This window comes from Portunus trituberculatus, chromosome 22 (assembly GCF_017591435.1).
Source record: "Portunus trituberculatus isolate SZX2019 chromosome 22, ASM1759143v1, whole genome shotgun sequence".
Taxonomy (NCBI): domain Eukaryota; kingdom Metazoa; phylum Arthropoda; class Malacostraca; order Decapoda; family Portunidae; genus Portunus; species Portunus trituberculatus.
The window spans coordinates 4,686,411-4,704,744 of NC_059276.1; the positions used below are offsets into that span (position 1 = coordinate 4,686,411).

General features: G+C 41.5%; 3 protein-coding genes and 1 long non-coding RNA gene across 9 annotated transcripts in view; 3 read left to right on the forward strand and 1 right to left on the reverse strand.

The window, feature by feature from the left end:
• LOC123507366 overlaps positions 1-5,738 on the forward strand; it is a 7,531-nt gene extending 1,793 nt beyond the window's left edge. The window contains exons 2-5 of the mRNA XM_045260164.1: positions 2,809-2,922; positions 3,093-3,266; positions 4,472-4,614; positions 5,340-5,738. Of these exons, the coding sequence (XP_045116099.1) occupies positions 2,811-2,922; positions 3,093-3,266; positions 4,472-4,614; positions 5,340-5,411 (501 nt within the window). The 5' untranslated portion in view covers positions 2,809-2,810 and the 3' untranslated portion in view covers positions 5,412-5,738. The remainder of the gene's footprint in view (positions 1-2,808; positions 2,923-3,092; positions 3,267-4,471; positions 4,615-5,339) is intronic.
• LOC123507362 (low-density lipoprotein receptor-related protein 4-like) overlaps positions 1-18,334 on the reverse strand; it is a 91,422-nt gene that overhangs the window by 42,179 nt on the left and 30,909 nt on the right. The gene's annotated exons all lie outside the window — the stretch shown is intronic.
• On the forward strand, positions 6,680-9,881 carry LOC123507365. Its single transcript, XM_045260163.1, has 5 exons — positions 6,680-6,722; positions 6,842-6,955; positions 7,125-7,298; positions 8,201-8,343; positions 9,320-9,881. Exons 1-5 carry the CDS (start codon positions 6,701-6,703, stop codon positions 9,389-9,391), a joined length of 525 nt encoding a protein of 174 aa, XP_045116098.1. The 5' UTR covers positions 6,680-6,700; the 3' UTR covers positions 9,392-9,881.
• On the forward strand, positions 12,232-16,843 carry LOC123507371. Its single transcript, XR_006675644.1, has 4 exons — positions 12,232-12,257; positions 13,182-13,295; positions 13,709-14,903; positions 15,145-16,843. It is a non-coding gene; the product is annotated as an uncharacterized LOC123507371 (long non-coding RNA).

Here is an 18,334-nt window from a genome sequence, read left to right on the forward strand (position 1 = left end):
AAAATACTGAAAAAGACCTTGGAAACCTTACTGCCTCCCATTACAGCTTCCAAAAACTCGACGAGGAAACAATCCAAGACGTTTGCATATACCATCCCTGCTATATTCCTCACTCTTTACTCCTTGAGCAGTTAACGAGCTTTCAAATATGGAAATTGAGAGTTTTTAGCATAACTGAGCACTTAAACTGAAGGAAAACAGAAAAAAGACATCAAAACAAAAGAAGCTACAAAAAGGCGCCAAGCGTAGACGTGTTTGTCCCTTTCTAAAACACACCTACCTAGTATTTCCCCATCCCTATAATTGCTGGATCTTTTAAAACTTCCTAATATCACGGCACTAACAATCTGATTAATGAGTTAATGACATTCATGTACCACAATGTGTACTCACCAATTTCTTCGCTAGAGATAAAGCTTTAAAGTAATGAATGGATCGTAAATGTCGTAAATGCAAGAAGGTTTGTGTCTATTTCTCCTCATCGTTACGAAATGCTTACGTGTTCTGTACTCGCGCATCTACAGATTCCGAGTTTTTCGTCGTCCTGTGCTTTCTCTGGCAATGACAGTGAGTAAGGAAGGTCACGTATCACAGTGACAAGGCAGGGACTTATTGTACTGTACATCACCACCACCACCACAGGTCACACTCTTGACAATCGTCCACTTCCCCTTGCTTTTTCGCCACCCTTATTGACACACACACACACACACACACACACACACACACACACACACACACACACACACACACACACACGGCTCTTCTTACATAGTGTGTATGGTGAGGATGGAGGAAGGAATGTGATGATTTACCGTCACTTTGCATCACTACCTGTCCTCAATGCCGGGAGATCTCAAGCCTTCCAAAAGTAAAATATCTTCTGTATTCAGCCAAGACTTCCTGCAACACGTCACGTGACACACCTAACCTAACCTATTCTACCATCACCTCAAATAACCTAACCTCACTTTATCCTAACCTATTTTAACGACGTCATTTTTCCTTACGTAACGCTACCTAACACTTACGCATACCTAAAAATCGTGAATTACGTAACTTTCCCGTTATCACAACACAAAACGTGGAGGCGACAAGCGTGAATTCGCTTGTGAATAATGCACCCTTCTTTTAGAATCATCATGACACTGGATCCGTGAAGTAACCATAGACCGTATTTCCTGAAAGGGTTCTGTCACGCACCATTACTGTCCTCACCCTATAGTGCATGGTACAATAACGAGAGACAAAAAGTTATTGTACCATGCTATAGTGCCCCTCCGCCGTCAGTGAGAATATAAATGAGCCATGCTTTCAGTCCCTCACTAGCCGCGCTACCCAACTACAGCAAGTGAGTAACACACACACACACACACACACACACACACACACACACACACACACACACACACACACACACACACACGTAGTGTAGTGGTTAGCACACTCGGCTCACAACCGAGAACGCCCGGGTTCGAGTCCCTGGAGCGGCGAGGCAAATAGACAAGCCTCTTAATGTGTAGCCCCTGTTCACCTAGCAGCAAATAGGTACGGGATGTAATTCAAGGGGTTGTGACCTCGCTGTTCCGGTGTGTGGAGTGTGTTGTAGTCTCAGTCCTACTCGAAGATCGATCTGACTCTATAAGCTCTGAGTTCGCTCCGTAATGGGGAAGGCCGGCTGGGTGACCAGCAGGCGACCGTGAATACAGCGGCCTACTTTAACATTCTTCCAGTCCAGTCCAGTAGTGAGCGTGGTATTGAATGCCTTTGTATCGGCTTCCACTTTTGTGTATTTTCTTGTTCTTCTCGTTTGTATTTTTCTATTCTTGTCTTTTCTTTTGTTTTTCTTTCCAAATTTTGATCTTTTTTTTTTCAATTTCTTCCACCGATAATGTTCTGAACACTAATATACTTGTAATCATATTGTCGCTGGTTTGGTTTCCCGTATTTTGCAAGAATGTTTGGTTTTACTTTATATCACTGTATCCTTCACAATCTAATGTATTTCTTTTTCACAACTGCAACACGGACATTGTTCCCTTTTTTTCTCTGAAATTGGTTTCTCCAATTTTAGAGTTAATGTGTTTGTTCTATCTCTCATAATCAAGGTGTTATCTATCCTACTCTCTTCCTTTCATTCTTTCCTGTGTAAGTTTTAATGTGTCGTGTTGCCTTGGTCTGTATTCCATATTTCCATTTAGCTGTATCTCATTTTTGCATTTTGTCTTGTCTATTGTGTTGGTAATTGACAATTTATTGATTTGTGTTAGATTCCATTTAGCTGTGTCTCATTTTTATATTGTGTTTATTGTGTTGATTATTGACGATTTATTGATCTGTGTTAGGGTTAATATCTGTTTTCATATATGTTTTCAGGGTTTTTTTTTAACTTGGCATTACCATCTTCAAATTCTTTTATAAATATATTTCTTACTAATTCATTTTTATTTTCTTTTGAAGAAATGTTTTGCCAATAACATTTTATTTTCATGCCTATGGCATAAGGGAAACATGCTTCAGTATCTCCTTTTAGAACACTGACTGCTGTGTATGTTGGTAGCTGTAAAATATATACGAGTAGTTTTATAGACTGAGTTTTTTTCAGTTCTCTGCTGCTTAATTAGCTCTTTCTCAATATAATCTAGTATTTTGAATTCAAATAGTATTGAAGACAGTGCTATCAATTTCCTATAGGTCTTACCAATGAGGAGAGTATTACAACATTGTACTACTACACTTTACATTTGCTAATTCAACTCTCTGGTTTAATGTATCTTTATTCAAATCCCTAAAACACTTTTTACACAGAAATGAAAGCCCAGGTTTGCGCAGTTATAATGGCGTTAACGGCGGGGCTGCTAGTGGGAGCCGCCCGTAAGGAGGACCCTATGGAATTTTGGATTTCCTTCTTTCGTGATGAACGTAAGTAGTGAGGAAACATTAAATATTTCATGGAGAAGAGGGACCGGTAAAGGGCAAATAAATCCCTATCATCCTTTTGAAAGAGGTTAGGATATGGCAAAGAAGTGTTTCTGAATATAGTCAACTAAAATCAGCTCTGGCAGTCACACCTAATGTTGCATCTTCACCAGTGTTCAGTATCTGCGGAGGGGACTTATGCTGGCCTACAAGCGAGCCGTGCCTCAAGCAGATGAAGGAACAAAATTATACAACGGAGGAGCAACTGCAAGAAGGCATAGAAGATTTGACGCACTGTGCCACGAAGATTGGTGCCACCAACGCAGACTTCAGCACCCTCACTCTGGGTAAGTTTATGGAGGCGGTGGAGTAGTGGACAAGATGGTGAGCGTGGGATCCGGCAGACGTCTGTACGTACGTATGTTCGAATCCCACTTCGTGCTACCTTGAAACTTTGTCATTTGTCGAGTGGTTCAAAGTTACCTACATGTCATCATGATACCCAGGTTCTACGTTGAGGTGTTATTGCCTTACACCAAAGATGCGCTTGGGTAGGTGATATGGGTCCTAATATAAAATTGCCTGTGACACTAATGAGTGGAAGCTAGACAGTACTTCCCATACTCTTCAAGTATACATACAAACACTAACGACTATAACAGAAAAAAAAAATGTATTGTGATTCATGCTATTGTCCAGGAGTCCCTGTGGTTTCTATAGCTTGAGAGGAGACAATGTAAAATCAATGCAGCTAAAACTCAGTGAAATGGGACCCACTGCTGTAACTAGAGATGAAACCACATGACATAGTACCAGTCATTGCAATCCCTGGGCTAACTCCTGTAGCTACAGAGATGAGACCAAGCAAAATAAATGGAGCAAACAGTCACTGCAATCCTTGAGCTCGCTCCTGGGTAGACCACAAGGCACTGTGGCAAGCACCAGTCAAAGCCTATTCATGCAGCTAAGGAAGAAACCACACGAAATGAATACAGTTTCTTTCTTTGTTCTCTTTCTCCTTTTGGGGGTTTGCCTAGAATCAGGGGTTCGCGCCATATGCCATTCTTATCCAATTCTTTCCGTCCCTTGCATCTTCCTGCGTGAGTAACTCCCGTCCTTTACAGTTTATCACAATTCCATTCCTCCATCTTACTCTGCATCTTCCCCTCAATCTTCTTTCCTCAACTCGAATTCTTGGCTCTATTAGTCAGTTCCTAAACTCGTGAGATGAAAACACCTGTAAGTCAATGAATGCTAGGACAAGGCAGGCGTGGTATCCTTGCAGTGCGTGGTGGCTTGTCAACTGTGCCTAGTGACCATGCGGCTGCACAAAATACACAGCGTCGGGAAGGTCTACTGAACTTATTGCCCTTTTATAAGAACAACCACATAACTATATTCTTTCTAACTCCATACAATTCATCCCTCTACGTTCCTACGACAACTTTTCTTAACCCAAGCTGTTTTTCCCTTTATTTTTCACTACATTTCACTGTTCCTTTCACTCTTATATTCAGGATTATGCTTATGCTCTTTTCTTCTCACACAACAGAGAAACTGAAAGCGGCATTCTCCAAAGATAAGGACCCTTCTCTTAAGGCCACAGAGTACATCAATTTCATGAACAGCCACGGAGTTATTGGCAAGAAGCTTCAACACGGCATGTTACGCTGTACTAACAATATAAGCGGCGAGGTAAGTCTGTCTCATATGCAGCATAAGCCTACAACAGGACACACCACATTGTAATGAACCCAGGACACCAACACACAGCACAAAATAGATTGAAAAGGACACAGGACACAGTACCTTGTAATGAACATAGGGAACACCAGATTACAATTTTTTATAGGTACGGGATTCTCAACCTGTGGTATGCATACCGAAAGGAGTACGTGATGATTTTTTGGTGACACATGACAGGTTTCTCAAAATATTTTGATTTTGAATAACTGCAAAGCTGTTTATAGAAAGTCCCCAACCTGTGCTAGTCTAAATGTGTCCTCCATTAGAACAACGTTAATAAGGAAACTCTTGGAATTATGTCACTTGAGAAAAAGCTTTTTAGGACTACAGTTGCCACACAACCTTGTAAATCTAAAATACAGAAATCAACATTGTCGCGTTATGGGTGACGGGTACATGTCGAATACTGAAGACTTTTATAAGGGTACATAAGATTAAAGAGGTGGAGAACCATTGCCCTAAGACACGTTAGACCTAATGATTTGTAGTATCTCAATTCATAGTTTCAATTCGTTTCTTACAGCCTCATAAAACAGTATTTTCGCATTACAAAAAATAATTCACAGTACAACCCACTACAAAGAATTCTAACGCCACCCTCCAGTCTGACACCTTTGTCCCATCACAACTCAAAATAATGCGTTCCAGCCTCATGCCTCTCTTTCCCTTCACAGCTCCCCAAACTGAAGGAGTGCGTAAAGAAGGCAAAAGCTGAAGAAAATAATGAAACAGAACCTACTGAATAGACACCTTGCTTCAAGGCCAAGCACTGTCCTGAAGCACTGGAAGACAGCCATCAAGAACCAATCCAAAAGATTACGAGTTAGCATACTCATTCTCTCTCTCTCTCTCTCTCTCTCTCTCTCTCTCTCTCTCTCTCTCTCTCTCTCTCTCTCTCTCTCTCTCTCTCACACACACACACACACACACACACACACACACACACACACTTCAAACAACATAAATGAAAAATAAATCATCAAATGAATAAACAAATTAACAATAAATAAATACCACAGTGAAACATAATGAATAGAGAACTGCTAATGAGAGGAGAAGAACATGAAGATGACGAAGAAGAAGAAGAAGAATGTGTAAAGATAAAACTTTAAAGAAATTAATAAATCGTAAATACAAGAAAGTTTGTGTCTATTTTCCTCATCCTTACGAAATGCTTACGGATGTTCTGTACTCGCGCATCTACAGATTCCGACTTTTTCGTCGTCCTGTGGTTTCTCTGGCAATGAAAATGCGTGAGGAAGGTCACGTATCACAGTGACGAGGCAGGACCTCATAGCTCTGTACACCACCACCACCACCACCACTGGTCACACTCTTGACAATCGTCCACTTCCCTTTGCTTATGCTCCACCCTTATTGACACACACACACACACACACACACACACACACACACACACACACACACACACACACACACAGCTCTTCTTACATAATGTGTATGGTGAGGATGGAGGAAGGAATGTAATGATTTACCGTCACTTCCATCACTACTTGTCCTCACTGCCGAGAGATCTCAAGCCTTCCAAAAATAAAATATCTTCTGTATTCAGCCAAGACTTCCCGCAACACGGGACGCACACCTAACCTAACCTATTCTACCATCACCTCCACTAACCTAGCCTGAATTTATCCTAACCTAACTTAAGCTGAAAACGCTTGATCCTTACGTTACGCTACCTAACACCTACGAATACATAAAAATCGTGAATTACGTAACTTTCCCGTTACCACAACACAAAACGTGGAAGTGACAAAAGGATTAATTCGTTTGTGAATAATGCACCCATCTTTTAGAATCATCATGACACCGGACCAACTGAATTACCCTTAGGCTGTATTTCCTCTATGTTTCCTGCCACACAACGCCCCTGTCCTCACCCCCACGGCGCTCCTCCTCCTCCGTCAGAGCCTGTCACGCAACGCTCCTGTCCTCACCCCACAGTGCTCCCCCTCTCCCATCAGAGTGAAAATATAAAACAGCCACCGCTCTCGGTCTCTCACTCAGTCACTTGATGCGCTACCCAACTACAGCAAGTGAGTAACACAAACATACATACATACACACACACACACACACACACACACACACACACACACACACACACACACACACACACACACACCGGCCTACTTTCACCTTCTCTCTTACACAGACATGAAGGGCCAGATCTGCGCAGCTGTACTGGTACTGACGGCGGGGCTGCTGGTGGGAGCCAACCAGGAAAAAGATCCTATAAACTTTTGGGTTTCATTCTACCGTAATGAACGTGAGTAGTGAGGAGACATCCTTTATCATGTAGGAGGGGCACCAGTGAGGGGCAAAAAAAAATCTGTTTCATTCTTTTGGAGGAGGTCATGATGCGGCGAAGTGTTTCGGAATATAGTTAATAATAATAAGCTCTGGCAGTCACAGACCTAACGTTATATCTCTACCAGTGTACAGTATCTGCGGAGAGAGCATATGCTGGCCTGCAAGCGAGCCGTGCTTCAAGCAGATGAAGGAACTCAATTATACAACGGAAGAGCAAGTGCAAGAAGCCATAGAAGGAACGACGCAGTGTGCCACGAAGATTGGTGCCACCGACGCAGACTTCAGTACCCTCACTCTGGGTAAGTTTATGTATTGTGATTCATGCTATTGCCCTGGAGTCTCTATGGCTTCTAGAGCTTGAGAGGACACCATGTAAAATTAATACAGCTAACAGTCAAAGAAATGGGGCCTAACTACTGTAAGCCTAGCTGGAGATAACATCACATGATACAGTATGAGTCACTGCAATACTGGGCTCACTCCTGTACCTACTGAGATGAAACCAAGCAAAATAAATGGAGCAAACAGTCACTGCAATCCCTGAGCTCGTTCCTTGGTTAAGAAGGAGACCACAAGGCACTGTGGCAAGCACCAGTCAATGTTATCCTTACGGTTAGAGCCTATTCATGCAGGTAAGGAAGAAACCACATGAAATGAATGCTGCTTCTTTCTTTGTTCTTTCTTTCCTTTCGGCGTTTGCCAAGAATCAGGGGTTGGCGCCATATGCCATTCTTATCCAGTTGTTTTCGTCCCTTGCATGTTATTGCGTCATTTTCGTCCTTTACAGTTTATCACAATTCCATTCTTCCATCTTACTCTCCATCTTCCCCTTAATCTTCTTCCCTTAACTGGATTTTTCGATTCTTTAGTCAGTTCGTAGACTCTTGAAATGAAAACAGCTGTAAGTCAACGAATGCTAGGACAAGGCAGACAAGGTATTCTTCCAATGCATGGTGGCTTGTCAACTGTGTCCTGTGATCATGCGGCTACACAGTTCACACAGCGGCGGGAAGGTCTACTGTATGTGACTGAACTTATTGCCATTTTCTAAGAACAACCACACAACTATATCCTCTTCTACGCTACTACGCCCACTTTTCCTAACCCAAACGGTTTTCCCCTTTATTTTTCACTACATTTCACTGTTCCTTTCACTCTTATATTTAGGCTCATGCTAATGTTCTTTTCTTCCACACAACAGAAAAACTGAATGCGGCATTCTCCAAAGATAAGAATCCTTCCGTTAAAGCCGCGGAGTATATCAATTTCATGAACAGCTACGGAGTTATTGGAGAAAAGCTTCAACACGGCATGTTACGCTGTACCCTGAATATGATCGGCGAGGTGAGTTTACCTTTATGCAGAGGGAGCCTATCACAGGACACACCACATTGTATTGGACGCAGGACACCAACACACAGCACACAACATAGTAAAGAGGACACAGGACACAGCACCTTGTAATGGACGCAGTGCAAACCAGATCGCAATTATCTCATGACAAGGATTATGATAGGGCAAGCATTCTCAACTTAGGGTGTCTGTATCCCAAGGGGTACGTGAGGGAATTTTGGGGATAGGTGATACTTTGGTTTTTGAATACCAGAAAAGGTGTTTGTAAAAGGTGCGCTACATGTGCTAGTCTAAATGTGTCCTCCATTAGAACCAGGACATTGACAACCTTAACAAGGAAACTCTTGGAATTATGTCACTTGAGAGAAACCTCTTTAGGAGTACAGTTGCCACACAACCTTGCAAACCTATAACACAGTGTTCAACATTGCTACATTGTTAGTAACGGGTACATGTCGAATACTGAAAGACTTTAGAAAAGGTACATAAGATTAAAAAGCCTGAGAACCCCTACTCTAAGTCACGTTAGATTATACTGGACACAGGACACAACAAACTGAAACAAGCACGACACAGCAGATTGTCATAATCATACAGCATGGTAAAATTAATCTGCCACAGGACACAGCATCTTATAATGAACACAGCTTGTAATGGATATGATACATAGTAAGTTTTAGTGAACATAGGAAATAAATGTTTGTGATGAACACAGGAAAGTAAACTGAAACTGACACAATCTAATAATTTGTAATGTCCCAATTCATAGCTTCCAATTTGTTTGTCACAGTCAGATAATGGAGTATTTTTGCGTTACTAGAAACAGTTCACAATACAATTCACTATACAGCAGTCTGACGCCTCCCTCTCCTTAAAGACCAACACACTACATTCCAGTCTAACACCTTTGTCCCATCACAACTCAAAATAATGCGTTCCAGCCTCATGCCTCTCTTTCCCTTCACAGCTCCCCAAACTGAAGGAGTGCGTAAAGAAGGCAAAAGCTGAAGAAAATAATGAAACAGAACCTACTGAATAGACACCTTGCTTCAAGGCCAAGCACTGTCCCGGAGCACTGGAAGACAGCCATCAAGAACCAATCCAAACGATTACGAGTTGGCATAAGTACTCATTCTCTCTCTCTCTCTCTCTCTCTCTCTCTCTCTCTCTCTCTCTCTCTCTCTCTCTCTCTCTCTCTCTCTCTCTCTCGTTTTCCTTCCAATTCTTAAAACAACATGAATAAAAATTAATAATGAAATAAACAAACAAACAGCAAACAAATAAATAACTGTTAAACATAATGAACAGAGAACTGTTAGTGAAAGAACAACAACAACAACAACAACAACAACAAGTTACTGCTGCTAAATTTAGCAAAAGACATGACACAGCATGACAACCGCGCACCATTACAGCTATAGCCAGTCACAACCTCACCCAAAATAAAAAAAATCTAGAGATTCATACACACACACACACACACACACACACACACACACACACACACACACACACACACACACACACACGTAAACATAATTTTTTCAAATACTTTACCATTTCAAATTTTCTCAGGCAATAAAACGTTTGTACTTGAAGGAATATGTATACGTCTCCTTGCTAACATAGACATTGGACACGTTGCTATGTAAACTGCAAGCACGATCTGCGAATCACAAAGCTCACACAGAGGTGACGTCAGAACAGTGAATACAAACTGGACAATCACAAAGCTCACACAGACGTGACGTCAGAACAGCGAGGACACAGTAGCCAATCGCAAAGCTTCACACTACAATAACTGTGACGTCAGAGCAGCGAATCGTTGCCTGAAAAACATCACTAAAAGGTCTTAAATAATGAGGAGATGTCATTTTGGGAGTTATAATATGAAAAGTAACGCTATACTGGATAAACACTAATGGAACACGAAATGGTAGCCCAAGGCCGTAGGCAGCACATTAATATCACACTAAATCATGACTCAAAGCTGCACACATAACAAGGAAAATGGCAACAATATTTTTGACAGGCATACAAAAGACAACGGGACAGCCGACCAATCACACAATAAAATGAGCTGACAGGAGTAATCAGACATACAGGTAGGAAAGCCAGACCTGGATCCACCACAGCAGAAACAGGTAGCTGTAGTAATTGCGCCAATGAGGAGAACAGGTCAGAAAGTAAGAGACAGGAGGCAATTAAAGTGCGGCCAGGGAAGAAAGCAACGCACACTTGGCTGTGTGGCACAGATAAGGATGCCGAAGACGATACCAGAGAAAAACATAATGTAGCAGAAACAGGTAGCAAACGTAGCCCAAAGCAAGGCTGAAGCAACTGGCACAGATGGCAGCACGCGGGAAGGAAGGAAACAGTCATGGAATGCTGGAGATGCTCAGCTGACAGTCTCTCCACCGCTGCCACCATTTTTTTGTATGTACTACTTTACAGTAGTAGTAGTAGTAGTAGTAGTAGTAGTAGTAGTAGTAGTAGTAGTAGTAGTAGTAGTAGTAGTAGTAGTAGTATACAAGCAGCAAAGATTATAGTGTATTAAGAGAAAATAGCTCTACAGAAAATACTGCATGTGCAACTACGTCCAGTCACCTCCACGACAAGGGCAAGCTGAGCTAAGTGTCTGTGTAGTCAGATCTATCTAGAGCGTGAAGTCACAGACGGTGCTGAGGGTGGGTCTGCACCTTCACTTGCACCACTAAGTTACAGCTACGTAGAGTAACACAAGCTAAGCTAAAGTTATGTTCATTGTATTACTTAAGTTCATATTTTCTTATGCACGGGGTTAGTTATGGTTATCTCAATTTAAGTTATACTTCTAGCAGTGCTCTTGAACGCCAGAAAGTGACCCTAAGTATGGTCAGTCATTCTGTCATGTGAGTGCGGACCATGTAGGACTGGCTCATGTTCTTATTGTTGCAAATAAAATTGTGTGCGTGTTCTTTTGTGATACACATGTCACATGCTGCAGATAGACCGACTAATTGGGGCTCAAGTTCTGAAATGTTTAGTTCTTTGGTCAGGCTTCCTCAATTATACTTCCATAAACTACAAGCCCTGCCCGGTACATTTATAAACACCGAAAACAAAAGAAAATGTACAACTAAACTTTCTTACTATAACTCAAAAGACTATAAGCACTGTAAAGATCTATAATCAGTAAAAAATTACAAGCGGCTGTAGACCAAAAAATTAATATTTCAGAAGGGTTTGTGAGCAAGAAATAGTGTCCAGTAGGAGGAAGATGATTAAAAACCACACGACTCTTTTGAGTTCTGTGTTTTCCCCATAACGAGGCAGAACTATAGTTTCGATACTAAAACTGGCTTTGAAAACTTATTAATTCCTATTATAGTTTCCGAAAACTTGCAGAGAAAAAACAACCCGAGACGTTTGAAAATACCATCTCTGCTGTATTCCTGTGTTTTGAGTACTCGTCATTTACTCCTTGCGGCACTAACGAGCTTTCAAATATGGCAATTAAGAGTTTTTGGAATAACTGAAGATCTACACTGAAGAAAAACAGAAAATGGACCGCCAGTACAAAGGGACGTAAAAACAAAGGAATCTACAAAAAAATCCACCCGGTCTAGACGTGACACTCCCTGTATTAAACACACTAAAACACACGCACCTAAAGTATTTTTGCCGTTCATCCCCATCCTTGAAATTGCCGGATCTTTTAAAGTATTCTACTAACACAGCGCCAATAACCTGATTACTGAGACTTTTACGTTAATCTACCTTTCAATTAGAGAACCACAATACGGAGCTTGCACCACCCCTGTCCTCACTCGACATTCTTTCCCCCCACCCCCGTCAACGTGAGATATAAAATAGCCGATGCTCTTACTCACTCAGTCACTTGCCACGCTGCCCAACTACACCAAGTGAGTAACACCCTACCTCCTCCACCCCACTCACACATTCGCAGTCATACCTACATTGTGTAAGCGTTGTATGTGTGTGTAATTCACTACATGTGCCTGCTGGTCACTCAGCCAGTCTTCTCCATTACGGAGCGAGCTCAGAGCTCATAAACCGATCTTCGGGTAGGACTGAGACCACAACACACTCCACACACCGGGAAAGCGAGCCCACAACCCCTAGAGTTACATGCCGTACCTATTTACTGCTAGGTGAACACACCCCACACATTAAGAGGCTTACCCATATGCCTCGTCGCGCAGGGACTTGAACCTGGCCCTCTCGGCACACTACGCGGTGTGTGTGTGTGTGTGTGTGTGTGTGTGTGTGTGTGTGTGTGTGTGTGTGTGTGTGTGTGTGTGTGTGTGTGTGTGTAAATTGACAGCAAGGACAGCAGTGAAATTACATATTTTCCATTTTATCAGGATTTGCACATGCACATGCACGCGCAAGCACACGCACACACACACACACACACACACACACACACACACACACACACACACTTTACGGCCCGGTAGCTCAGTGGTTAGAGCGCTGGCTTCACAAGCCAGATGACCGGGGTTCGATTCCCCGGCCGGGTGGAGATATTTGGGTGTGTCTCCTTTCACGTGTAGCCCCTGTTCACCTAGCAGTGAGTAGGTACGGGATGTAAATCGAGGAGTTGTGACCTTGTTGTCCCGGTGTGTGGTGTGTGCCTGGTCTGTCAGACCTATCCCAAGATCGGAAATAATGAGCTCTGAGCTCGTTCCGTAGGGTAACGTCTGGCTGTCTCGTCAGAGACTGCAGCAGATCAAACAGTGAATTACACACACACACACACACACACACACACACACACACACCATCATCATTATCATCATCTTACTCACACCTCCTTTATACAGACATGAAAGGCCAGGCGTGCACAGCTATACTGGTGCTGACGGCGGGGCTGCTGGTGGGAGCAGCCCCAGAAAAGGAACCGAAAGAGTTTTGGTTTTCCTTCTTTCGTAAAGAACGTGAGTACTAAGGAAGCATCCTGTTTTGGAAACTAGGACCAATATGAAGTGTGAACGATGGCTATGTTTGGTGTGTGTGTGAACAGGAAAGAACCTAGATATGTGCGCATAAGAGTGAAGGACGTACAGGAAGAAAAGACATAAGTAACAATATCAAAAACCTCCTTAATCTCTCATCATCTCCCCTAACATGAGGTGCACAATGAAAGTTTAGAGGCAGAAGTAGAAAAGGCGAAGGAAAAAAATAAATATTTTGAATCTGTTACAAGAACAGTAAAACACCCCTATAAACTTGTCACTTAAACCTTACCCTACTGAAAGACGTCAGGATATGGAGTATAAGTGATTCAGATTATAGTTAATTATTTAATATAACAAGTTGTGGCAAAAACCTAATGTTGCACTTCCACCAGTCTTCGATATCTGCGGAGACAACATATGCAATCTTCCAACCAATCCATGCTTCAATGATCTCAAGGGACTTGCTTATAAAACGGAGGAGCGAGTGCAAGATTTAAAAAAAAGAATGACGCAGTGTGCCACGAAGATTGGGGCCCCCAACGCAGACTTCAGCACCCTCACTCTGGGTAAGTTTATGTATTATGATGTCATGCTACTGTCCTGGAATTCCTGTGGTTTCTATAGCTTGAGAGGAGACGATGTACATCCGATGCAGCTAACACTCACTGAAATGGGTCCACTGCCGTAGCTAGAGATGAGACCACATGACATAGTACCAATTATTGCAACTGTAGCTACAGAATGAGACCAAGTAAAATAAATGTAGCAGACAGTCACTGCAATCCCTGGGCTCAGGCGGCTCGCTCCTGGGTTAAAGAGACCACAAGGCACTGCAGCAAGCACCAGTCAATGCTATCCTTATGGTTAGAGCCTATCCATGAAGCTAAGGAGGAGACCACAAGAAATGACTGCAGATTCTTTCTCTTTTTGTTCTCCTTATTTGGCGTTTGCCTAGAATCATATACTAGTCTTAGCCACTTGTTTCCGTCCCTTCCATGTTCCTCCGTGACTTCCGCCCTTTCAATTAACCGCAATTTCTTCTCTCTGTCTTCCCTTCGATCTTCTTCCTTCTGGATTTCTCATTTCATTTACTCGGTTCCTGATATCGTAAAATGAAAACAGCTTTCAGTCAATGAATAGAAGGACAAGGCAGGAACGATATCCTAGCGGTGCGCGGTGGATCTCCACTGTGCCTAGTGACCATGTGGCAACACAGTACACACAGCGGCGGGAAGGTCTACTGTATGCGACTAAACTTACGTATTGTTCTTTTATAAAAACAACCATATAACTATATCCTCTCCAACCCAACACAATTATTCTTTTACGCTCCTTCACCCACATTTCCTAACCAAACTGTTTCTCCCTTCATTTTTCACTACACCTCAACAATCCCCTTTCACTGTTGTGTTTATGCTTCTCTCCTTTTCTCCTCACAAAACAGAGAAAATGAATGCGGCATTCTCTAATAGTAAAGACTTTTCCACTGAGGCCACGGAGTACATCATTTTCTTGAACAGCTTCGGAATATCTGGCAGGAAACGTCAGCACGACATGATGCGCTGTTCCCTCAATTTGAGTGGCCAGGTGAGGTTGAAATTGACACGACCTAATAATTTGTAATGTCTCAGTTCATAGCTTCCAGTTCATTTGTTACAGCTACATAAAGCAATATTTTCGCGTAACTAGAAACACTTCACAGTACAATTCAGTACATAGCAGTCTGACGCCTGCCTCTCCTCACAGACCAACACACAGACACCTCCATCACATCACAACTCACAGCAATGCATTCCAGCCTCACGCCTCTCTCTTTTTCCCTTCACAGCTCCCTAAACTGAAGAAGTGCATAAAGGAAGCAAAAGCTGAAGGAAAAAATTAAACAGATACAACTTAATAGATACTCTACTCCTGGTGTGGACCACTGCAAGACTCGCCTCAAGGACCACGCCAAAAAGTTGTTTGAAGGAATATGTCTTCTTACTAACATAAACAGTGGATAAGTTGCCAACTAAACTACAAGCACGTACAAGTAACTAGCTAATTACAAAACTCAAATGGAGGTGGCTTAAGACGCTGAGCATACCCTTTAACCCCTTCAATACTGAGACGCATTTCTACCTTGAATTTTTAATATAATTAGACTATTTTAGTAGTAGTAGTAGTAGTAGTAGTAGTAGTAGTAGTAGTAGTAGTAGTAGTATCATTTTTTTTTTTTTTTTTTTTTTTTTTACGCTATGGCCTGTAGGTATATTTGAAGAGTATGTATTGGAAGCGCTGTTCAGCTTCCACCCATTAGTGGCGCAGGCAATTTTATTTACAGTGGTACCCATATTTAGGCCCAAGCGTATCTTTCGTGTAACTACGTAGAACCTGGGTATCATAGTGACATGTAGGTAACTTTAAACCCTTCAACAACTGGCATAGTTTCAAGGGGGGTACATTGTGAAACTCGAACCTATACGCGTGGACGTCTGCCTGATCCCACGCTCATTACCTTATCCAAAAGAATAATGGCCAGAGTTTTTACTATCTTTATCCCAACATATGTTTCTGAAGCTGCATAAAATAACCAAATAATAAACCAAAATGAATATGAAAACACGTCCTGATACTGAATAGATTAAAAGCTTCCACAACCAATGTCCTCAAATCCCTCGCCTACTTGTGAATCGTTTCTGAAAGCCACATGAGTGATTGCAAGGGTTATCATGGCTGTTCTGGTCATTTAAGAGGCAGAATTCTTTTTTATATACAATATGGGCTTTTTACGGGAATTTCTAAACAAAAGGAGGTATTTACTTGCCAGACTATCCCCATAAAACGCAATTGAAATCTTTGTCGTAATCTCTATGAATATATTGTAGCAATGAAGTGGCCGTCATATTTTGTACCTCAAGGTTTGTTCCGTGCCCTTTGGAGATAAAAGTACCCCAAGTTAAGAAAATAAGAACATAGGAAGGTAAAGAAAGCTACAAAAATTCATCACACGTAGCATTCCGCGTAAAGAACCACTGATTTACACTTTACAATACAATGTGAGCATGAAAATCTTAATCAGCATGGAAATTCAGTTCCTAATTAATATGATGATGATGATGGTGATGATGATGATGATGATGGTGATGATGGTGATAACACACCCACGTATATTAATATCTCTAGTTTACATTAAAGTCCCTTACTTTTGTCTACAATTGCCATCATAGAAAACGTAAATTGCATCTTTATAAGAGAAAACTGAAGCTTTGTTTGGGCAACTTGTTCATTTGTTTTTCAGTTTGCATATATTTGAAAATCTACATAGTACATCAAAATCTTCTTACTTCCAATGTCTTTATCTTTACCTATTTCATCCAACAGAACTGACATTTAGGTTTATCTATACTTTTATCACACTCATCCTGTTTCCTTAATATTACTGACACAGCAGCATCAGAAACAGCAGCAACAGCAGCAGCAACAGTAGCAGCAGCAGCAACAGCACCACCACCACCACCACCACCAACAACAACAACAACAACAACTACAATAATAATAATAATAATAATAATAATAATAATAATAATAATAATAATAATAATAATAATAATAATAATAATAATAATTACAATACTCACTTTTCACACATTCTGTCTCCCTAAAACCCCAAAACACGTAGTAGTAGTGTACTAGCAGCAACAAAAGCAGCAGCAGCAGCAGCAGTAGTAGTAGTAGTAGTAGTAGTAGTAGTAGTAGTAGTAGTAGTAGTAGTATAATCTTAACACATGGACCAGCAAATGGACTATCCTGACCTTAATTAATGAATATGATACGTGACATGACAAAAGGAAGGTGAGGAAGTACCGTGGATCACACCCACCTACTGAACAAAGAAATTAGCTACACCACCACCATCAGTAGTCCTTCCTTTCATGCACTTCCTATCCTTTAAGTTCCGCCCTTTATTGAAAACCCAGGGCACACACACACACACACACACACACACACACACACACACACACACACACACACACACACACACACACACACACACACACTTACGTAAGAACACATTCGCAAAGCGGGAAAACGTTACATCACCATGAGTTTGTGATTTATTGTCAAGGCGTAGAATGCTGTTCGCGGAATAAAAAGGAAGGAAGCTGATAATTTCCTGTTTCTCGCACTGTTACACGTCAGGAAGAGATCTGAAGATCATCCTGACTCTCAAGAAAGCACTATATTCCCTATACAAAGTCTTCACGCGGCGAAATGTAATCTAATGGGAAAGAAAAATAAAGCTTAAATTTGTCTGAAATAGCCTAACATCCTGACTATCAACCAAGTCAGTGTTTTTAGTATCTACGGTCTTGACTCAGCGAAATATAACAGTGGAGCCATGCGTGCTATGGGGTCCGAATGGTCTCCAAACGCACGGGTTCGAATCCTGTCCACGGTCCGAGTGTAGGTTGGGCTTCCTCACTTGGAGCAACGGTTTCCTAGCGGGTGGGCTTTGAGATAGGAGGTACCACAAAAAGTATCCCCTTTAGCCCATAAATTCCGGTGAAAAGCCCACATAAGTATAAAAAAAAAAGAAAAAATAAAGCATAAATTGTCTAACATTAAATAAACAGCTATTTGTTTTTATTTAGACTCTTAAAAAATAATATTTTATGGTACCTGCATACGTTACGTTACGATATAAACCTAAAATAGAAGAAAAGGAGAACTAAACAGAATTAAAATATACTAACCTAACGTAACGTGACCTTAACTGTCCTGCATTTCATCCCGTCACTCAAGAAATGTATAATGCTCTGACTGTTCTCTGGCGTCTTGATAATATTAACCTTTAAGAGTTGGACCGTTCCTCCTTACTCTCAAAGAAAAAAGGATAAATTAACAAACCATACATGAATCAATAATAAGTAAATTAAAAGACTCATAACAAAACTATCAATTAAATAAAGTCTTCTTAAAATGCATGGCGACTTTTCCCTAATTTTGTGTATCCTTGGCCAACCTCCCTCCCTCGT

Bases quoted from the DNA above. Each gene is read 5' to 3' on its own strand.
- LOC123507365 (XM_045260163.1), top strand. From the start codon at position 6,701: ATGCGCTACCCAACTACAGCAA. The intron at 6,723-6,841 runs GTGAGTAACACA...TCTCTTACACAG, and splicing joins GCGCTACCCAACTACAGCAA to ACATGAAGGGCCAGATCTGC. The intron at 7,299-8,200 runs GTAAGTTTATGT...TCCACACAACAG, and splicing joins CTTCAGTACCCTCACTCTGG to AAAAACTGAATGCGGCATTC.